Source organism: Eschscholzia californica, unplaced genomic scaffold (genome assembly GCF_041429995.1).
Source record: "Eschscholzia californica isolate CP2 unplaced genomic scaffold, dmEscCali1.0.p SCAF_4, whole genome shotgun sequence".
Classification (NCBI taxonomy): domain Eukaryota; kingdom Viridiplantae; phylum Streptophyta; class Magnoliopsida; order Ranunculales; family Papaveraceae; genus Eschscholzia; species Eschscholzia californica.
The window spans coordinates 42,876,090-42,899,033 of record NW_028238461.1 but is presented as its reverse complement, the minus strand read 5'-3'; the positions used below and the strand labels follow the sequence as shown (position 1 = coordinate 42,899,033).

General features: G+C 36.3%; 2 protein-coding genes across 4 annotated transcripts; one reads left to right on the top strand and one right to left on the bottom strand.

Moving 5' to 3' along the window:
• The first annotated feature begins 4,859 nt into the window (after positions 1 to 4,859).
• On the top strand, positions 4,860 to 16,112 carry LOC147544870 (RING/U-box protein). 2 transcript variants are annotated; one of them, XM_086635241.1, is made up of 15 exons: positions 4,860 to 5,169; positions 5,635 to 5,736; positions 6,386 to 6,471; positions 6,633 to 6,723; positions 6,895 to 6,944; positions 7,683 to 7,752; positions 7,846 to 7,955; positions 8,548 to 8,613; positions 8,829 to 9,310; positions 9,711 to 9,794; positions 9,931 to 10,006; positions 10,170 to 11,388; positions 11,496 to 11,570; positions 12,120 to 13,199; positions 15,436 to 16,112. In XM_086635241.1, exons 1-15 carry the CDS (start codon positions 5,164 to 5,166, stop codon positions 15,652 to 15,654), a joined length of 3,816 nt encoding a protein of 1,271 aa, XP_086491367.1. In that variant the 5' UTR covers positions 4,860 to 5,163; the 3' UTR covers positions 15,655 to 16,112. The 2 variants fall into 2 exon arrangements, with proteins under 2 accessions (XP_086491367.1, XP_086491368.1); XM_086635242.1 differs by lacking the exons at positions 4,860 to 5,169; positions 5,635 to 5,736; positions 6,386 to 6,471; ... (2 more) ...; positions 7,683 to 7,752; positions 7,846 to 7,955 and adding an exon at positions 8,371 to 8,468 and having other exon boundaries at positions 8,568 to 8,613.
• A 589-nt stretch (positions 16,113 to 16,701) lies between these two features.
• CLPX (CLP protease regulatory subunit X) lies at positions 16,702 to 22,944 on the bottom strand. 2 transcript variants are annotated; one of them, XR_015223509.1, is made up of 17 exons: positions 22,118 to 22,944; positions 21,621 to 21,682; positions 21,395 to 21,486; positions 21,042 to 21,125; positions 20,797 to 20,843; positions 20,505 to 20,579; positions 20,329 to 20,406; positions 19,669 to 19,725; positions 19,445 to 19,515; positions 19,173 to 19,269; positions 18,935 to 19,039; positions 18,686 to 18,748; positions 18,421 to 18,543; positions 17,767 to 17,925; positions 17,574 to 17,657; positions 17,218 to 17,442; positions 16,702 to 17,064 (listed from the first exon to the last, which is right to left on the bottom strand). XR_015223509.1 is itself a non-coding variant. In XM_086635240.1 (16 exons), the coding sequence occupies exons 1-15, from the start codon at positions 22,709 to 22,711 to the stop codon at positions 17,586 to 17,588; spliced, it is 1,779 nt and encodes a 592-aa protein (XP_086491366.1). In that variant the 5' UTR covers positions 22,712 to 22,944; the 3' UTR covers positions 17,168 to 17,442; positions 17,574 to 17,585. The 2 variants fall into 2 exon arrangements, 1 of the variants encoding a protein (XP_086491366.1); XM_086635240.1 differs by lacking the exon at positions 16,702 to 17,064 and having other exon boundaries at positions 17,168 to 17,442.

Below are 22,944 nucleotides of genomic sequence, written 5' to 3'. Positions count from 1 at the left end.
ATTTTATGACTAGTTTTCATTTTTGCCCAAATACTTTTTTTTTTACGTTTTCATTTACTGACTATTAACTTTTTTTGCATTTTTAAAGATACCATTTAATTTATATACCTTTTTATTTGTAATTTTTTCTTTATGTTTCTTGTCCACCATTATCTGCTGTATTCATCTATTTTTTTTTTTTTTACTTTCATTGGTCTCTACTGATGGAGGTGTTTATGAATTATTTTTCTTTTATTTTATCTCCCCCTCATATTCTTTTTGTTAGATTTCTCATCTCCAATCTCTCTCATCAACCTTTTCAAATAAAAAAAGATTGAAATCCATTGCGAAAGACACCATGACACAATCTTATGGACTGTTACATCTAGTGGCAAATTTTTGACCAAATCGTATTATTCTTCTATTAAATCTATGGGTTAATTCTGTTTTAGCCCCCGATTTGTGACCAACTGGCCGTTTTGGCCCCTAATTGTGTCCGGCAGTTCGTTTTGGCCCCAAAAAATTCCTAAATGGCCCCAAATTTTTTCAACCTCCCAATTCTACCCCATGGCATTTCTGTAATTATTTTTTTTTTCTTTTTCTTTGTCCACCTCATCTAACAATTGACACATCACTCTGTCCACCTCACCCTTCTTCTCCGGCGAAAGGTTGCCGGCCGGAATAAAAAATTCCGGCCGGCCACCTTTACCAAAATATATATATATATATATTTTTTTTTCATTTCTCTCTCTTCTTCATCTCCTTCTTTCTCTCTCTTCTTCATCTTCTTTCTTTACCTCTCTCTCTCTCTAACCCTTCTCTCTCTCTTTATAATCCGGCGAAGGGGCGGAATAGAGAGAGAGAGAAGGGTTAGAGAGAGAGAGGTAAAGAAAGAAGATGAAGAAGAGAGAGAAAGAAGGAGATGAAGAAGAGAGAGAAATGAAAAAAAAAAAAGTATTTTGGTAAAGGTGGCCGGCCGGAATTTTTTATTCCGGCCGGCAACCTTTCGTCGGAGAAGAAGGGTGAGGTGGACAGAGTGATGTGTCAATTGTTAGATGAGGTGGACAAAGAAAAAGAAAAAAAAAATAATTACAGAAATGCCATGGGGGTAGAATTGGGAGGTTGAAAAAATTTGGGGCCATTTAGGAATTTTTTGGGGCCAAAACGAACTGCCGGACACAATTAGGGGCCAAAACGGCCAGTTGGTCACAAATCGGGGGCTAAAACGGAATTAACCCTAAATCTATACCCATGTTAAACCCGTCTATACAGGAATTTCCATGGTCCAAATTTTGGAAACACACAGACATGACCCAAGAATACAAATCTTTATTTGGAAACTGATCCGCAATAGCCTAGTAACTCTAGTAAATCTCGGAAAGCACAATAATTTAGTAAACAAAACATGTAGGATGTGTGACACAGGAGAATTAGAAACTATTTTTCATTTATTTGGTATATGTCCTACTTTTCGAGAATTGTTATCTGAACCACTCATACATCTAGATCAAGATCCGATTGGTAATCTGAAACATATACTTAATCTAGGAAATAGCATGAGAAATCTATGGTTTTAGTACACTTATCTCTTGTGGTAATGGTGGAAAGGTTGAAATAAAACGATCTTTCGCTCAAAACGGTTGGATCTTCACGGTGTTGGTGGCTAGTACTGAAGGAGATGTACTTCGATCAAGATGACAATGCGCTCAATTTGTCAGATAGGACAAAGATGACTATATCCAGAAGATCGTCAAGTCCGATCGATTTAGGGATGATAATGCGTAGCTAAAAGCCAACTACAATCGTCGAATCAATCTAATGATTCGCGACTAACTTCGACTAGATCCTACAACGGGTTACACCAAAGAGTGGCAGGAAAAAGTAAATGGTTAGATTAGATTCAATTTGATAGGTCCAAAAGGTCCATATAAGATCTGGAGAAAGATAGAAAAAATTGGACCCATAAGGGAGGCCCCAGATGAAGTGGAAGGGGTCGATCATGTCATTGCCGCCCAGGGCCAAACCACTAAAGGGTGATCCAGATTGGACAACTCCCATCTGGAAATCCCACTCAGAATCGGATTCCGAGTCTTATCTTTTATGTGATCCTTATTTCGGTTATGACTCTGACTTTAGGGTTTCTATATAAAGACATTATTAGGAACATAAAAGGTGCGAAATTTTATATAGAGAAAACCTACCCCTGCAACATCAAGGGGAGGGAGTAAGAATTAGAGAAAAAAACTCTCAAACTATTTATCTGATCACAAGAAGAACTGTTATCCATCTCAACCTCCGAATAAGGTCACTCTAAATGCGGGAGATCAAGTTGTTTGCTCGGGTGTCTCAAGTAGACGAGCTCCAATTTGGAGTTCTGATCTTCGGATAAAGGCAATAAATTTAGTTCGATGGAAAGCGTTTGAGGTGAACTTCTATCCCATTCTAGTTCATCTTTAGTTTATGCATGTGATCCTTGTAGCTAGTATTAGATGTCTGAGATTTCGCTTAGAACACTAGGTGACTATAAACCCCAATAAGTACGACAGGAGATGAGATCTTCGATTTATATATCGACAAACCCTAATATACTCCCAGATGAACTTCGCAACTTCTGGCTTCCTCCTCCTTTGGATGTCATAAAGATAAACATTGATGGCTCCTTTAAGTTCATAGTAGCTTCGACATCGGTGGTAGCTCGAAATCATCTCGGAAATGTACTTAGATTTGTGGTTAAAAGAATCCCGACGGTTTCTCCTCTTTGCTATGAGATGTTGGGGTTTGAAATGGGAATAAAACTAGCTGAAGAATTAGGACCGTCTAGCTTTATATTGGAAAGCGATTCCAAATCAATGGTTGGATATCCAGCTGAGACAGATGGTGAAATCCCGTAGCGTCTAGTGAAACACGTCGACAACTTACGTATAAAGCTCAGATCGCTACATCTGCAAAATGATTTTGCCCTCGCGATTGCAACACGTTTTTTTTAACGTTTGATTCCATAAATCGCATAAAATCGTCCAATACACAAAGAAATATAAAGGACAACAGGAGTTAACAACAAATAAATCTAGTCAGTCGCAGGGACTAATGCCTCATAAGTTAATTATGGGGGCTGAATTTGCACTTTTAGTACAATGGGTGAGCTTCACACGTCTTTCCCGAGCTTTAACACGTAGCAGTTTGATCTCATGTGTTAATCTCCATGAGATCGTAGCGGAATCGTCGGATAGGAGGATAACCAAGACCCTCGAATCCCCCTCTATCTCAACACCATATAAATGATGCATTTCCACTATATAAATGATGCGTTAATTTTTGCAACACGTTGGCGCACTCTTTCCTCTTCTGTTTTGGTGCCTCAACAATGATGCTTTGCGGTTTTAACCCTAAAGAACTTTTATAATTGTCTTAATTATATATATTCTATAGTATCTCTTTCTTTAATATAGGACCAATTGTTACCCTTTCTCTAGTGTAGAGTAGACATAGTAAAGACTAACATAGGTATTTCAAAAAAAAAAAAATACTAAGAGCAAATCCAGTCCTAGCCGGGCTGAGGCCAAAATTCCAAAATTTTGGCCTCAGCCCGGCTATCCAGCCAAAGTCGGTTGGGGCGGATCCCCAACCGACTGCTTCAGTCTCCCCTGACATTAGGGGCGACTGAAGCGTCCCCAACATGACCGTTGGGGACCCCTCTCAGCCGTTGGAGCAAATCCAACGGCTGGAAATGGGTTCAACCCCTATTTATAGGGGTTGAACCCAATGTCATTTCATCTCACTCTCACTTGTCTATCTCTCTCAATTTCTATCTCTGTACTCTTTCAATTTCTTTATCTCCTTAATCTCTTTCAAGTTTTTTCTATATTTTTCATTCGATCTTCTTATGGATCCACTAGATACTAACGAATTCGACGGCCAACATTATATGGAAATGTTGTCCCCTAATTCTACTTATCCGTCGGCTCAATTATGGTTGATGATTATGAAGTATTTGAGGATTCTTCTGTGCACGAAGGGGTACGCCTTCAACAAAGATAACTGAACGGGAATCGTATAAGCCGGATGAAGATATTTTACTTGCTAAGTTATTTGAAAATCACATTTGATGCGGTTGTCGGAAGTTGTCAAAAATATAAAGTATTTTGGCAAAAAATATCAGATGAATATAATGCGAGTGCAAAGTATCAACGCACACTTAGAAGTTGTAAATCTTGTTTCAGTGAGATAAGCTCTGAATGTCAAAGTTTTATATCTACTTTGAGGCTAGTAAATAAAGTTTCTAAAAGCGGGGAAAACGATTATGACCGGGTAATTGTTTCAAACTTTATAATTCCTATTTTTTTTCTATCTTTTCACTTCATAATATATACTTAAAATATATTTTGTTTATTTCAGTTAAAAAAAGCACTTGACATGTATAAAAAAATCACCAAGGAAAAGGCTTTAGATTCCAACATGTTTACAAAATTTTGATGACACACAACAAGTGGATGGAAGACATGCCACGAGAGTCAACATCCTGCAAAAGAGATTCTAATACCAATCCATTGGAGGAAAGACCAATTGGCCGTAACACAAGCAAAAGCAAATGCAAGAGTTGGAGAACCATCCACACATTCTACTGCTTCAAAAACTCAGAATGAGGCATGTTGAGAGAAAAAAAAAGAATCCCAACAGAGAGCAACAACTTTGTCGGAAGCTGTACGGGTTCAACAAAAGGTCCTATGGGTTCAACAAGAGTTTCTACAAGCCTGTTTAGTCGTATTTAAATATTTTTAAATTTTTAATTAATTATTAGTTGTAATCAATGTTTTTTAATTGAATTTTTTAAGTAAATTGAGAAATTTCATTTTTAAATTTTCGGCCTCAAGAGATAGGCTGGGGTTGGAGCTGAATATTTGAGGCTCTGAGACTGAAACTTTGGGTGAAAAAATAGTTTTTTCGACCTAAGACAGGCCCGGTGTGGAGATGCTCTAACATCGGTCTTAGTCGATTTCTCAAAAAAAAAAAAAAAAAAATCAGTGATTGTGTGGGGGATGTACGTGCTTCCACTGTTCCTCCTAACTCGAACTCTCATGGAAAAAAGAAACATCGGAATCCTCTTCCTCTTAAACCTGTAATCACCCGACGCTCCTTAACCAGAATCATCATCTCTCTCTCTCTCTCTCTCGTGATAGAGAAGACATGGAGGTTTGTGCCCGATTCATCAATCAAATCTGAACATAATTTTCCTTCTCTTTATTGTACTAATTGTTGTAAAAATAGTTCCGATTTTTTCCTTAAATTTCGTATTATTCTACCAAGTTATCTTCGTATTTACACAGATTGATCTGTTTAAAGAAAAAAAAACATTTTATTTCAAACCATATACTGTTGTTAATATAATTGAATGCAATGTGTGAAATTTCAGTAAACCCTAGAATTTTTAGTACGTATACAGTAAATTATATATAACCCATTCCGGAAAAAGGAAATTACATGGTGGGTAGATTTTTTTTTTTCGAGGTTTCAATTCGTCCCTATGGAAAGGAAGTGTTTTTATTGTTCTTCAAGAAATTGGTTATGAATTCCCTTTAGTGCTTTGCTGTTCTGATAGGTAAAATTATTGGTTAGTCTTGATTCTTGATGTACTGAATTTTATTGTAAATCGGTCAGTTGGTAGCTGAAGACTATTCTTCCTTGGCTGACGAGATGGAGGTGGAACTAGACACAAATGGCTTGCTCGAAGATTCTAATTTTGAAACCATGGGTGATATAGTAAGCTCTAACAGTTCTGTAACGGTTCAATTTCTGTTTAATTTTAATTTTCTTGAAGATGGTATAGTTGTGCTCTTAATATCCGAATACCCAATATTTCATTTTTCGTGTTTAGCAAATGCATGTATAGAGTTAAAAGTCCATTTCTTAAAGTTTGGTGCATTTGTGACGACATCCATCCTGATTTAGAAAATGGGTACCAACTACAAAGTACAAACATATTAACTATTGGTACACTTGAACATTGCTCCCCTAAAGTTTTAAACGATAGATTTTTTTGTTCATTCGCTCGTGGAAGTTTTGTTTCCCAATGTGATTGACTCAGTTGAAAAGTGTGAAAAATCATGAACATCATTTTTTTCATGTGGCGATGTTTATAAATGACATAACTTTTGGAGATAGTAAGAAGAGGAGGAAGATGATGGAGATCATGTTTGGGCAGTCCGACCCGATCACCTCAGTAAAAGATTTTATTTTTCGTAGCATTGGGTACTTCATAAAGTTGATAAATACTTATAAAATAGAGGCTATCCATCAGAGCACATTTTTCAAATAAATATCTCTATGGTTTGCTAATGTAGTGCTTTTCTCAATCTTGATTCAAACTTTTTCATAGTCTCTCCTTAGAGTTGTTGTTTGTCTTTTGCAGGACTCCACTTCTTTTGAGCATGAGAGTTGTGGAATATGCATGGATGTTGTCATAGACAGAGGGGTTCTAGACTGCTGCCAGCATTGGTATGTTGCTAGCAGTTTCATTCATATACTCTATTTATTTATTTTCTGACATGGTTGAATGATTGAAGGCGAAAGAACCGTATAGAATCTTTTTTTAGGTGTGCTACTGAAGCCATTCAAATTACTATTTCGGTTTTGATGGAGAAGGTTCTGCATTTCAGGTTTTGTTTTGTATGCATTGATAATTGGGCTACAATCACAAGTCTGTGTCCGCTTTGTCAGAAGGAATTTCATTTGATCACGTGTGTTCCAGTAAGTATCCATCTATTATATAGACACTTCAAGTGTGTAAAGTGTGTATGCTTTTTTAACCTATAAAACTTAGCAATTCAAATTATTAAGTAAAATGATTTTTAAAGCAGTTGATAGGATAATGTAGCCCGATAACTAAGTTCTATTATTTATGTTGTTGTATAAGAAAAGGTATATGACACGATTGGAAGCGGAAAGGTTGACGATGACTTGCTTACTGGGTAGGTGTTTTTAATTATGTTCTACATCTATAATAGGGGTTTCAGTTCATTTGAAGGAAAACCTTGCACGCCTTGTGTCACTTGCGTCACATTATCGCTATGCTAATCTTGCATGTTTATGTACACATACCCACAACATGGGTCATGGGTGATGGGTCACTGTCATCCATCCCTAACTTCAATTACAGTGTTTAAGTGAATAGATATTTGTGCATCTTTCCTACGGGTGCCAGTCCGGTTTGACCAGAAACCCTTTCGTGAATTAATTCACATAATTCCTGTATTACTTTTGCATTTGGACGAATAAGTACTGTCGTGTCAATGTCACCCGTCTATCGCACTGATAAGGTAGTTGTGTGATTAAATCCTCATCCTCATCCTCAACATCACAGAGTTGGAGAATTTCAGATTGTGCTCTTCTTCTGTTTTACTAAACTTTATTATGTTTGTACCATATCACAAATTTACTATAACATTAGCATTTCACTTCATGTTTTACTTTCTTTGTAAAATTCTAGGATATTTACTTCACCTTTAAAAAAATAGTCAAGCAGAAAGCAAACTCATAATGCATTGCTAACTATCCTATCGAGGTTGGCACTGCTAGGAGCATCAGTCTCTAAGAGGCTTCCACGAAATTTGTGGGCATTTTTTAGCTACAATTTACTTCAAAAAAAATGTAGCTACTTTCAATTCATCTTCACTAATTGCATTTTCTATAATTCTTTGTGCTTGCAGAGATGAAGATTGGAGTATTCAGGGGAAGAATAATACTCTTTCATTTCCATCATACTACATTGATGAAAATGTAATTTTACCATTGACTATAGTTATTTTTTCGGCCTTTTTTTATTGTTACAGGTCTGTAGCATCTAATTCTTAAATGTGTAATACCTTGCAGGCAGTTATCTGTTTGGATGGAGATGGCTGCAAAATAAGAAGTGGAGTTGTAACGACTGAGGAAGATCCAAATCTTGATACTTCAATTGCCTGTGATTCTTGTGATTTATGGTAATTGTACTTCTTCGGACGATCGTTAGAGTAACTGAAAAATATAGGCCAAAATATCATTACCAGCAGTCAGTTTCTGTTATAAGTCTTTTGTTCATTCTAATTAGTTAAACTTATGAATTGAGGTGTCTTTTATTCATTAGATTGATCCTTTCAGTTGGATAACAGGAGTTAAGTATTCCATGTGAACCTACTTTGTTATGGTTTCAGAACTTATTGGAAGTCCCGAAGGAGGGGAAATTAGGGGTCAGAGAATTAGACAAACTGATTTGTGTCATTACTTATTCGTCTCAAAACTCAATCATCTCTTTTATTGTCTTTGCTTGAGTTTTAAGAATAATATAGTTTTGTAGGTTATTTTAGAAATTAGCTTCACTAAGGTTTGTTCGGTTTTACAATGGAAAGCCGGCAAAGTCAGAACTGTCAAAGCTAGACGGATTAAACATTTTGGCTTCCTTCAAGCCCCACAGGCTCTTGTTTTTCAGTACCTTTTAAAATTGCACGTAATAATGGGTACATAACTCCACTATTTCTTGTTATGCCCTTTATTTGTAACTTTCTTAATGAATATTTCCTGATTATATGATGACAGGTACCATGCTTTTTGTGTAGGATTTGATACAGAAGACACATCTGAAAATTCGTGGTTATGTCCAAGGTAATGCTAACGGGAATTAATATCTAACTCTGGTACAATATCTGATCTTACTAATTTCTTATGTAGGATATATCCCTTCGCTCATCTCTATGCACCTCATGTAGAATTATTGGATCTTGTATTTTGTAACGAAAAAAGATAGAAATTTCAGTGTTGTCACAAAAACTTCATCATTTCTGTTAAGTAAGGAAAATCTTCTTTTGTTCTATTTTTAGGTGTGTAAATGATGAAATTCCACTGAGATTAGAAGGGGCTTCAGAAATTGCCAGTCACGATTGTTCACTTGAGATTGCTTTGTCCACAAAGGTGTCTGTATCCGTTCCTGACGCTGGAGAAACCGCTGTTGTTATCTCCGCAGTTGAAAGAAAACAGGAGAGTGAAGAACCCTCTAAAAAGGATATATCAGCTCTAGCAACTAATGAAGATGGGAGAACTGAAACTTTTTTGTCATATATCAGCGCTTATAGTCCTTCTGTGGAAGCACTGCCCTGTGTTAATGTTCAATCAGACATTGATCAACATGAAACATCTCTAGCACTTTCCTTATCGCGAGATAAACCTGTTATACGTGATCTAGATGGATCGAAAGATTCTTCTGGTTGGTTGTCTGATAAAGCACTCATTGGAAGTGAACAATTTGAAAATGAAACGAAACTTGACCTAGGTCTTGGATTATCGCTGCAATCTGCTTTACCAGGTAATATTGGAGTCTGAAACTTTTCTATTCTAGGCTTCACTAGTTATGCCTTGAGCTTCTGCAATATTAACATCCCAGTTAGGCATCGTTTGCGAGGGTCTGTTTAAGTCCAACCATATTAACTAACTCGTAGTTAGCTTACATTTATTTTTTCAAATGAGGGTGCATGTATTCATTGTCCTAAATACGGTTACAAACACTTCCACCAGCTTTACGCTTTTACTGCAATACTAATTCAAACCAAGTACAAATAGTGACATAGGTATGCATGTTTGTACTTAAAAGAGACAATACTAGGCATGACTTAGACTCTGATAACTATAAACGTATGTAAAGTAATGATGCTTTTTGTATTTGAACTTCCTGACCCACTTTCTGTTTCTTTTTGGCATTCTTCAAGTTGACGATGACATTGATACAACTGAAAGTCACGTAGCTCGAGATATTGTGCAACCTAAACCTTCTAATGAATCTTCTTTACCAGGTATAGAAGTGGGAGTGTACAATATCAGTTCTTTCCCTTTTCAGCAAATTAGTTACATGAGCTATTCAGTATAGAAACAGTTAGTACACTATTAGTTTGTTTCTCTCTTGCCCTTATTCCAATTTCTATTTTTTAGTCATCAAGGTGGAACCTGATATTAATGAAGATAATGTCGGGTGTAGTCGTGCAAAGAGAAAGGCTACGAGTCCCAGGTGAGTATCGTTAATGTTAATAGCACTTGCGTTTTGTATTCGTTGAAATTATGGCTAACTCTCTAGCTTCTCCTACTTGTTCTTCATGCATTCATTAAATTGATTGTTAACTGCATGTAGCTTATTCAAATATAACTCTTTTATGCGTCTGGAAATCTGCTAGGGATCAAATTGATGTTAAGGAAGATTCTGAACGTCAGAAAGGAGAAATCAGCAGGAAGATGGAAACCGGGGTTACTACAAAGAAAGCCAAATTTTCTAGAGAACTCAAGAAAACTACTTCGAGGTTTGCGGTTAGGAGTTCGGTAAAAGAAGGTACCCGGAAATGTTCCAGTACTGCGGCAGTTTCTGAAGACGACCAATTGAGAGATATCGTTCAAGGGATCAATTGTAGACCTTTTGGTGGGGTATCATGCTCAAGTTCTGCAGACAAATCCAGAAATGTAAGAGAAAATGGAGCAGGTGGTTTAAGAGTAAAAAAGATCATGCGTAGGGCCGAAGAGGATGAATCGTCAAAAATGATGGTTGAGGGACTGAGGAAACAAATCAGAGAAGCAGTTCGCAACAAAGAGGCAAAAGATTTAAGCACGAACATGCTTGACCCTAAGCTACTCGAAGCATTTAGGGCTGCAATTGGGGTACGTCGAACTGAACCAGAGTCAATTAAAAGGTTAAATCCTTCGGTTCTAAGAGTGAAGAAGTCAATGCTGCAGAAAGGTAAGGCTCGTGAGAACCTAACAAAGAAAATTTATGGAAATACAAATGGAAGGCGGAGACGTGCATGGGACAGAGATTGGGAAATTGAGTTTTGGAAGCATCGGTGTACGAGAATGTCCAAATCTGAAAAAGTTGACACTCTTACGTCAGTTCTTGACCTTCTAAGGAAGAAATCAGATAGCTCAGAGGTGGATTATGAACCCGAAGGTGAAGTTAAAAGTTCGATTCTTAATCGATTGTATCTTGCGGATACATCGGTTTTCCCAAGGAGGGATGATATCAAGCCTGTCTCAGATCTTACAGGTATTGCTAACAATGAAACTGCTTCAAAAGAAGTTCCAAAAAGGACTAGTGAAAATAAAGTGGGCCAAACTCCTGCGCAAATCCATAAGAATTCATCAGCAGTTAGTGGTCCTTCAATTGATGATAAAAGAAAAAAGAACATTTCAAACTTAAAAGTCGAAGCTGGTGGTAAGAAATCTACAGATGGTTTTAAAATGAAGGCTCAAACGTTGAATGAGAAGGCAGGTAACTCTGATGCAAAGGTTGACAAAAAGAAATGGGCTTTGGAGGTTCTTGCGAGAAAGACAGCGGTGATAGAAAGAGATTCAACTCAAGTAGTGCAGGGCGAAAGCAGTACGCTCAAAGGAAATTATCCTCTAGTAGTATGTGAATTCATCTTCCTACGTTGAAGCTTTAAGTTCTACATATGCACCATTTCATTTTTTTTTATTCAAATTGATTCTGAGATTCATTTTGTGGATTTGAGCAGGCACAATTACCAGCAGACATGAGACCTATACTTGCACAATGTCGTCATAACAAGGTCCCTGTGTCAGTTAGGCAGGTATGAAAATGGCAATTTACTGATTTAACTGGCACAACTACTTTTTTCCAATTTTGTGTATAATATATTGTGTGAACATCTCGTATGTACTTGTACAAAATCATGTCAAGACCATAAAACCACTCTTAAGTTAGTTTTGTATACTGTAAACAGTAGTTGATAAGAAAGTGAAAAATTGTGAGAATAATTGAAGGAACTCAACAGTCAGCAATAAGAAAAGGAAATACACTGGGCCTTCTCGCTGTTTTGGCCTTCCTCCACTCGTATCCCATACCTCGCATCTCTGTCAGGTACCTATATCCATACCAATGTCGATGTCATGTAGCTTTTTGGGCCTTCCTAAATACATTTTTCTCAGTCCATTTGTCATTTCTTTTCCAAAATTAATGCGAATAAGTTCTCTTAATTGCATGCATCTTCTTCATACTTCGACACTACATATGGTTTGTCGGTCTTCTTTTGTTTATTTTCCTTTTGGAATGTATTATACATCAATTCATTAACAGATTATCTGTTGTATACAGTATTAACATATCACCTTCCATACAGGCACAACTTTATCGCATGACTGAGCACTTCTTGAAGAACTCAAATCTCCCTGTTATACGGAGAACGGCTGAAACAGAGTTGGCTGTTGCAGATGCAGTTAATATCGAAAAGGATGCAGCGGATAAGTCAAACAGCAAGCTAGTATATGTAAATCTCTGTTCTCAGGTCTTACATCAACATGTAAAGAACAGCAAACCTAAGACAGAACCTCCACCAGAAGAAGCCTCTGCTCCATCACCTTGTTTTGAAAACACCAAACCTGAACCAGAAGGCTCTGATCCATCCGTGGAAGAAGCATTAAAACTGGCGGGCCTTATATCTGATTCCCCTTCGAATAGTCCATATCGCATTACAAAGGACCTCGATCATGATAGACCCCGGAATGAAGAAGGACCAGAAAATGTGTTTGATATGGATTCTCATCCAGAATTAGATATATATGGAGATTTTGAGTATGACTTGGAAGATGATAATCTTTTAGGTACTAACATCTTGAATTTGTCCAAACCACAATCAGAGGAAGGTGATCTGAAAATGAAGGTGGTATTTTCTACCCTCAACATGGAAAAAGTAGACAATGCTCCAGACACGAAAGATCTTGACAGTAGTGAAACTGTGAAAGCACCAGATGAGCATAAAGATGCTGACTTAGGAAGTTCAGAATTGAATGTTAAAACAAATTCTCATTGTCCTACACAAGAACCGTTGCAAGGTGAGATAGATGGAGAGCTTTCTTTGGCTGAATATGAAGAATTATATGGTGGTGAGAAAGAAGCTCTGGCTATAAAGCTTCCGGAACTAAAGTTACCTGAACAAGGTAAATTGATCGGATCAAAAGACAGAGATATTGAAGAGAATGCAACTCATACATCAAGTAAAGCTGGTTTCGGTTCTGAGACTGAGAGCTGCGCAGAAAATATATTATTAGGGGGTGGAAATGGTGGGTGCACTGCTCAATGTGAATCTTCTGGTGGAGAGAACTCACCAAAGCATTCCACAGGGAACAAGAACAACCAACTGAAGGACAAGAAAGTCAACGAGAACAAGCGAAGTGAGATCATTCATTCCATATCCAAAAAGGTAAAGACAGAATCTCATTCTTATCAGTTCGAGAATTTACTACTACTTGTAGCCATAACCATAGGTTTTTGATAATTTAAGCCGATGGTCACTTTCTGCACCCAATGTTCCTATTTTGGCACCACAATCTTGAAAATAAAATTATTAGGTATGATCCTTGGGTCGATTTTACCAATAGAACATGATTCTTCTTTGACTTGAAATACCCATTAGACTTTAGTTTGAACATCTTTGTTACAGAGTAAAAGTATTTTTTAGTCAAAGACGAGGATTAGTTTGTGATTTTGATTAATTACTAACAATTTTAGGTGGTCAACGCCATTTGACCAAGATCTAGGGAGATACATGTACTACACTTTATAAAAATATTAAGGATGAAAACCATTAAATAGGATTTGCTTCATATTAAAACTGTAAAGAACACAAAATCGAAAGAGAAGATTAATTATTAATTCAAAGTTTTCAAAAAAAAAAAAATCGAAAGAGAAGATTAATTGCATAAGTAGGCAGTGCACTTCATCAGAAGTTCAGAACAATGGAAACAATGTCATTCCTTAGCTATGTTGAAAAAGTCGGGACTAGTCCTAGACTAGTCCCAGACTAGTCCCCAGTCGCCATTGTGGCGCCTCGACTAGGTAGGGGTGTTCATTTAGTATCCAAACCGACCGATCCAATCCGATCCAAACAGATTTCAACGGTTTGGATACCGATCCAATAGTATTCCGGATTGGTTCGGATGTTAAAATGGCAAAACCGAGTGGTTTGGATCGGTTTATGGATTTGGTTGACGGATAACCGAACAAACCGAACCAAACCATTTACTGTTATTTTTTTATATATTATATATATAAATATAAATGATATGAATGATGAACGGTTGAGATTTAATAGTTAAGTTAGTTCCATGTTTGTTAATATCGTAGTTTAATGCACGTGTAACAGAAGTAATGGCGTGAAGAGTTGTAGCTTAATTCAATAGTTAAGTTAGTTCCACGTTTTTAAGTCAAAAGTGCAAAATTTTATATATGGTAAAATATCACAGGTGGTTCGGTTATCCAACCGATCCAAACCGTTCATGCATAGTTCGGATCGGTAACCGAACCAAACCATGAATGGATTGGTTCGGATTTAGATTTGAAAAAACCGAACCCTTCGGTTTGGACTTTGGATTGACCGAAAAAGTCGGTTATCCAACCGATGTTCACCCCTACGACTAGGGACCAGACCCCTAGTCGGGACTTATTATAAATAAGCCCCGACTCGGCCCGACTAGGGTCGGGTCGACTAGTCGGGCCAGTCGGGCTTTATAGTAGCAGGTCTTTTTTTTTTTTTTTTTTCATTCTCCAAACCGAGAAAGTCTAGGGTTCTTCCATCTTATCTTCTTCCCTCTTCTCCAAACACCAAGCAACCATCATTGAAGCACTTTTTCAAGCTATTTTCTTCTCCAAACTTGATTCCAATTAAGTTTCTCTCTCTATCTTCTCCATTTTTTCTTTTTACAGCTCTTTCTCTCTCTAGAAATCATTAGTTGAGTTTTTTTTTCTATATACACTGATTTTAATGTTAAGTTTGAGTTGTTATACTTCATTAATGTTTATAACAATTAGGTTTGACTTGTTATGGTTAATTTATAATGATTTATACTCATAATATGGACTGATTTTAGGGTTTAGGGTTTGTTTTTTAGTGTTTGATACTTATAATGGAGTTTAAGGTTGATATTTTAGGGTTTAGGGTATGATTTGTACTGTTTTATACTCATAATGAGGTTATTTTAGGGTTTAAGGTTGATATTATACTCGTAATGAACTGATTTTATGGTTTATTGTATGATTTTTGTTGATATTATACTCATAATTAACTTATTTTATGGTTTATATGCATGTATGTAATTACATATAAAAAAAACATTATATATTAATATTATACGACTAGTCCCGCCTAAATACGACTATTAACGACTACTCCTAGTCCCGGGTCTGGCGACTAGTCCCCGTTGCCGCCTTTTTCAACATAGTTCCTTAGTGAGATTGATGCGTACCACCCTTGTTTTTCTAAATTTTGATTGAATATATTACGTTTTGGTAAATTTGAGAGTTTAAGTGAGAATTATAGTAGGACAACATTTATTTTAATTGAAATAAACCTCTTTAGAAGTGTTCGCCGAATGTGTTTACACGAAGCATCTGCAGAAGCTTCTTTCATTTGTTTGTTAATTGAAAACTTCTCTTGCCAGGTTGAAACTTACATCAAGGAACATATCAGGCCATTATGCAAGAGTGGTGTTATTACAGCAGAACAATATCGATATGCAGTAACTAAAACAACAGAGAAAGTAATGAGATACCACTCAAAAGACAAGAACGCAAATTTTCTAATCAAGGAAGGTGAGAAGGTTAAGAAGCTCGCCGAGCAATATGTTGAGGCTGCCCAGCAGAAGAAGGAAACACGATGATCCCATATTACTGAATGCAGCCCATTTCCTACATTTTTCATTGTTTCTTTTCTACATTGTCCTGATAGAGTATGAAGCTTTCACAGTAAATTCAGTCAGAAGTAACCTAGGTTGGGATACTGGTGGTTAAGTGTAAATTGATGTAAAGTTCGGAGACGCATAACTTGGTGATCGAGAGGAGTCTATATATACGTCCCAGTACTTAATGCACTTAGAACAATAGAATGGGAAAACTCTCAATGTCCCGGTGCTTGGTTGCCTAATATGAATCCTTTTTTGCAGTATACATTGATGAATACTATGAAGTTTAGCTGGAGAGAATAGGTGGGTAATTTCCTGCTTGAATCCCAGAGTTATGAATTTTGAAGTTCAGCTGGAGAATAGGGATTGGATAATATGTAACCAGACATTTTTCAAGACATTTTAGGTTTAGTAAATCAACCACAAGTTATGATGAATCTTATTCCTTGTTAGTAACTGGGAACTATGAACTATGAACTTACTGGGTTCGGATCGAAACCCAGTCAGGTTTTGATTTTATTACTATCTTTTACACCATCAATATTTTTTTTTATCTTACCCTAGACCCAAATCTGAGAAGATCTAGAGGTCTTCCTTATCCATTTTTTGTTGTCTATACGGACAAATAAAAATCTTATGTACACAAAATTTTAAGAAATTACAAAGAAGTAGAAATTTTATACGAAAAAAAAAAAAAATTATAGGACACGAACATATTACATTTTTAAGTGACTTCTAAGAAATTAATGATAAGTCCTTTTTAATCTTTTAATAAATCATAGATTTGTTTCTTCTTATTCTTCTTCTTTTCTAGTTACTAACTCTTTATAAAGAGAAAGTGATGAATAACATGATCTTTTTTTTGTTGAGAGATGAATAACATGGATGGAGATGATAAAATCAAGCAAATAAATACATCCGTGGCGATCGATTTTTTTGTTCAAACGTAAAATTTCAATATGCTAGATTTTTTTTTTCTTGAATCTTATATATGAACTTTCGTTGAATAGCGGTGAACATCTTAGATTTTGGTAAACAACTGGAGCTCAATATCTAGGATTTTTGTTTATCACAACGACAAGGCTCATTACCATGCTCTGGGTTTGTGGGAATCCCACAAAACATATACAAAAAATTAGACAGTTGGACAAAGTTGCAACAAATTTGGGAGGTTTATTCTTCCTCTATTGAGATTTTTCTTCCACATCGAAAAGCTCTCGCCTTTGTTTTATGATTAGGTTAATTCTTATTTTAGTGTTTGATTCTTTGCAGTTGTGTCCCCCAATTAAATAGAAGTCACATAAGTCAACTGTGCTTGACTTGCATTACTATTGGAAATATCGCTTGCGATGAAATTGTAGAGAGAGAGAGACCATGATCGATTTCTACCTGCAACGAGTTTCTGTAATCAGCTATGGTTGGTTTCTTACTCTGTAGTCTAAATCCAACATTTATCATCAATCAAAACGTTCAATGATGTTTGCAACTTGAGTGCTCTATAATAGTTAATGACATAATGTCTTTTATTAAGAGATAGCTTACCTTCTTAGACACCCCCACTCTGTCTGCAGTATGATCTCATTTTTTGATGTTCATAACCAAAAGATTATCACCAGAAGGAAGAAACTATATGGTGTTAAAATTCTGTTTCTATCATTCTTTACATTGAAATACCATACTAATCTTCTACCTTCACTTCACATTCGAATACGTTCTTCAATCAATGCCATCGCTTCACATTGCTAACCGACACCCATTTTTTATAATCTAATCGTAAATGAAAAAGAAAAGAATCATTAGGGATGCATAAAAAGTGTAGATCGTTTCACCATATTGATCAGAATATGAGTTTGTAGCAGTCTAGTAAATATATTACAAGGTTGAGATCACGTGCTAACCTCGCAACTTTTTTACATGCTAGCAACAATTGAAGGAAGATCTGTTGCTTCCACCTCTGACTCTCCTTCAGAGCCATCAATCGCCTGCGCGGTAAAAGAAACAGAAGTCTCTCTCACTAATATGACGAGGCCCATTCCACAGATCAAACACGAGTGTGAAGAGTATTTGATACAGAATTTAACCGATTTGTACCTGAGAGTCCTTCGGTTTTTCTTCAGAGAGGTAACGATCTAATGCACCATCACCGTAAAGGATTTTAGCTCCAAGCCCCCGTCGGTTAGCAGATCCAACGGCTTCTTCATTGACCACAACAGCATCTATTTTATCTTCTCCTGTTCTCACGTCTGGAATCTACAACCATTCAACTACTATTAAGCAATGTAAAAAGGATATGGTCTTGTTTAGCATTTTTTTCTCCCGTTTCAGATACTTGGAGTCACTTCAAAGGGTAAAATTTGAGATTCTTTATCTTGGGTAATACTTGCACACAATTATGTTAGGAAACTAGTTTAGGGTTAATGCTCCATTTTTTATAACATGGAAAAAACTGATAGAAATTAAAATTGTGGGAAAGTAAATGACTTAATAATTAAGAAGTACATGGTCATGCCCCACATTGGGATTTCCTGAGTTGCGATACCAATCAATATTTGACACTAATAATACCTCTGAAGCTACGCCGTTTTTCAATACGGTTTTGTGAGGCATGTACTTGATTGATACATAAAACGTATTAAAAGTCTAGGGTAACCAACTATGGTATAGCAAAATGGAACTTGGTTAGTTGGATCAAATTGAATCCTTCGTAACTTGATTTATAGAATCGAGGAGAGAAGAGGAGCGTACCTCATACATGGCGTCCATCAAAATACTTTCCAATATGGATCGTAAGCCGCGAGCGCCTGTATTTTTAGCCATTGCCTTTCGAGCAATAAGTCTCAAAGCATCTTTTGTGAAGTGCAGCTTGACCTAATAAAATTAGAAACTCAAATCAATAAAGAGTAATCACAAATCTCGTTACGACCATCGGATCTACTATATCTCTTAATGCAGATTCACTATAATTCAAGAGAGGCTTAAAATTTGGAGCATAATTTTAAGATAAACTTACATCATTCATTTGGAACATCTTTTTGTATTGTTTGCCTAGAGCATTTTTTGGCTCTGTAAGAACCTGCGATGAAAGAAATAAGGTGCGGAAAACTCAGATATTCTCCAATAGGGTAGAAGTTTTCCTAACAGCAAAAATCTTTCCTACTACTTTGATCTTAATTCCTATATATTTATGTGGAAGACTTCTGTCATTTTTGAAACTTGTACAATTGAATTTAATTTTGAGATAATTGTTAATAAGAACTACCTGAACAAGTTGATCTTCATTGAGAGAGGATAAACTAACAAGGATCGGAAAACGTCCAACAAACTCCGGTATCAAACCGTATGCAACAAGATCACTACTTTCAACCTTTCAGACAAAGAAGTTCACATTATAAGCGAATCTCTGAAATAATGCAGCCAATAATAATGCTAAAAGTATTATTATGGTACACGACATATACAAAATAATTAAGTATTTTCTCTCTTCTGTTTGTACTTACTGTTTCGAGCAAATGAGAGGTGATGGTAGCATCTGTCACGCCACTGCTCATGTTGGCTCGAACTGGTGCTCCAAACCCTAAAGAAGAATCCTGCCGTCTGAAGAAATGAAGTGCAATTTAGTTTACACAATTTCCATTACAAAGGCCCTACTTTGAATACATTAAGTAACCATAAAATTGCAGATTTTGTTAAAATAGTAGCTCATGAAAAATGTTCATGTAAAAAAATTATATTTGCAGGAAAAGGGTTTTTTGAATAATAACCACACAACCTTTCTGAGATTGTCTTCTCTAAGCCAGTAAATGCACCCCCGCATATGAAAAGAATATCCTTCGTATCGACCTGTGAAGAAAAATAAGAATGTGAATGATCAACTCTTCCTATGTGTAACACGAGTTCATTATCAATATGAAGTTTGTATATGACTTCACTGATAAATAGGTGTCATTTTATAACAAGTAAATCTTGTCGCCTCAATATACCAATATTAAATACCTGAATGTTATCACCTCGAGGATGCTTTCGAGCTCCCTTCTCTGGGACATTGACGACCTGGATCAAGACACAAAATTTGAGAATGGAAGCAATTAAAATCACTATTTTATAAACCCCAAGAACAATATTTAATTCTTCTGAACCTAAAATGAGTAAAGTTTCCTAACATGGCTCTGAAGGTCAACCTACATGGCTACACGATCTGAACTACATAAAGTATGTAAAGATCTTGCCTGTATTAGGGAGAAATCGTGTTAAGACCATTGAACACCACATGAGTCAGACATATTTTGACAATTATGTAACAACGGTTGATCCAAAACAAAGAGTAAGTAAAAGTAGATGCTCTTATAACTAAGCCAAAAATATACATTTATTGATTTATATGTGTGTGTGTGTGTGTGTGTGTGTGTGTGTGTAGATGCTCTTATAACTAAGCCAAAAATATACATTTATTGATTTATATGTGTGTGTGTGTTTAGGCCTTTTGCTGCGAACTGTTTGGTGTGCGACGCATTGTTTTATGTGGGATGTAAATGCCCCTAAACAGTCTCCATGTGACAGACAAATTGTGAGTTTGTATCACCTCAGTACAGCCATTACGACATCACAATAAACTAAAACTACTGTGTTATATTGAATATGTTCAAATATACTTACTGTCCCCTCCAGCATTTTTAGCAATGCTTGCTGAACACCCTCTCCAGAAACATCTCTACTAATGTTAACACTCTCAGCCTGCACCAAATAAAAAAAAACCCATATATGAGAACAAATAAATGATTAATGATAAGAGTAGAATCATATTTCACAACCAACAAAAGGTGCTAGAGTACCTTCTTAGTGATCTTATCAACTTCGTCAATGTAGACAATGCCTTGCTGAGCAGCTGCCACGTTATAGTCGGCAACCTGACAGATACAAGGAAATCAAAATTATCAGGCGAATGAGATAGCACAAGCTAGTTTCATGTAGCATACATCCCTTAAGACTCTTCACAGTTCCCTTTACACTCAAGAAAATAAAATGTTAGGAAGAACGTGACATGATAATTTAGAGAATATCAAGCACGAAGAACGCCAAATGGAGACCTAGATTATATCCATAAGACAGAGGCTTGAGAATTACCACTAGAAGCTTGTGTAGTACAGATTCAACGTCTTCCCCGACGTATCCTGCCTGCAGATACACATATTTCATCAGTCAATTTCTTTCCTGCAACGATGTATTTTTACGGAAATTCTGTTACCCTTTTCGGGAGACAAGTCCTACCTAACAAATGTTACAATAGACTAACAGCAGTTACCGATCTCCTAATAAAATCATCTTTCCAGTGTTCTAAAGAAAAGTAATCATGTTTAAAATTGTAATACTTGCCTGAGTTAATGTTGTTGCATCGGCAATAACAAAGGGAACGTTCACAAAGCGTGCCAAGGTTTTTGCAAGTAATGTCTTCCCTGTCCTTCAACCAAATATTACATGGCCATAAGTATACATGCCACACAAGCTAGGACTTCATTCATTAGGGAAACAACAACAATTTTGTTCTTATGGAACTAGTGGATTGATTAAGATAACATTCTAAGAAAATTAACTCAAGAACCAGATTCTGAACGTATTTATGCGAAATGCTTAACAAATAAAATGGTCTAAGTCATATATACGAACGATCAGATAGTAAACTTTTCTCGCCAATTCAGAATATGAAATTAGTATCAGTAGACACCTGAGCCTGTTGGACCCATTAGAAGAACGTTACTTTTCTCTAGCTCCACTGAATCAAAATCTTCCAGAGTAGCTCCATAATTTCGTGCGCGCCTATCAATTTGCGTATTTAAAATTAGGGTCTAATATCATAGATTCATAATAAACTATACCAGTTTTCATCGAGAAAAAAAAACCCTTAAAGCATTTTGGTGAGATATCAATACTGAAAGAGGCATAGAACTAACCACTTCTGTGAAGACTCACAGTAGATTCTTTTGTAATGATTGTAAACTGCAACCGACAACACCTGGATTCAGCAGAAATACCAAGTACTCAGAAAGTTACACACCACTCTAGTCCTCATAGGCAGGAAGGGAGTTTGAATATCCTCAAAACTCTTGAACAAGTGAGACTTACAAACTAATTATTGCCAAAAACAAGAATAAAATCACCCCTTCGAATCCAATCCGATTTTTTTTTAACTTCCCCACTACAAAAATCTTCCATTTACTAATTTACATATCTTGAGATTATTGCTATACCATAGAGTAAATTCACACCCTAGAATTTCTAAATTCCCGGGTTTTAATTTGATCTATAACTATCAAAGACAAGTTTCTCTTTGTGATTCTATAAATGGGTTCACTTGAATATAACAAAATCATGATGAAATGCTAACAAAGATGACAAAATATTGAAGTAAAGATGCAACCAGGAAATCAACCTAACTTATAGAAAGTACCTTCTTTGCTTGTTCCTGTCCAATTACAAACTTGTCAAGTCCTTTACATATCTCTTTTGGTGAAGGTAATTCCTTCCCCATGTTTGCTCCACCCCAACACTCATCTTTTGAATTCGATCCAAACCCATCGCCACCCCCACTGCCACCGCCGGATTCTGGTCCTCCTCCACCTCCAGCAACCCGATACCCATCCGGAGATTCCCACCGAACTTTACTACCTTCTCCATTTGGTTGCCATACCTCCGGTGGTTCCCCACTATATGACTTCAAATCAACCCAATATTCTTTTTTCACTTCCCCAATCCGTTTTTTATCAGAATCTAGTAAAACTCTCCGATTAGCTAAATTCCCACTAGTATTAGTAGTAGAAGAAGTAAAACCCTTATCGACAAGGTCTCCTTGAAGAGAAACCAATTTGAATGAATTGAGACAATAAAGGGTTTTGGTCAAGAAATCATCCCATTTGCTTCTGCAATTATTATGCAAACTGGGTATTCTACCAACATGGATATGATTCAAAACGAAATACCTTGACAGAAAAATTGATCTTAAATTTGCTTCTTGAAAGGGTTTTGATCTAAGAGCAACAGCCATGGTAGCTGTCTGTAATTTTGTGAAAAGGTGAAAAATAGGAAAAAAAAAAAAAAGGGTTTTGATGTAAGAGAGGAAGTGAAATGAAAAGGGTTTAAAGAATTGATGATAAATTTTTGTGGGGTTCTCTTAGATTTTATATTTATAGTTTTTATTTGGAAAATTTCTTAATATCTTTTCTCTCAAGTTTATCGGTTAGCTATGATTAGAAATGAAATAAAGAATCTTTTGTCAAC

Bases quoted from the DNA above. Each gene is read 5' to 3' on its own strand.
- CLPX (XM_086635240.1), bottom strand. From the start codon at position 22,711: ATGGCTGTTGCTCTTAGATCAAAACCCTTTCAAGAAGCAAATTTAAGA. The intron at 20,407-20,504 runs GTACTCTAGCAC...TATTTGGTGCAG, and splicing joins TTGATAAGATCACTAAGAAG to GCTGAGAGTGTTAACATTAG. The intron at 19,726-20,328 runs GTAAGTATATTT...GTCTTGATCCAG, and splicing joins TAAAAATGCTGGAGGGGACA to GTCGTCAATGTCCCAGAGAA.
- LOC147544870 (XM_086635241.1), top strand. The intron at 5,737-6,385 runs GTAAGCTCTAAC...TGTCTTTTGCAG, and splicing joins TTGAAACCATGGGTGATATA to GACTCCACTTCTTTTGAGCA. The intron at 7,956-8,547 runs GTAATTGTACTT...ATATGATGACAG, and splicing joins TGTGATTCTTGTGATTTATG to GTACCATGCTTTTTGTGTAG.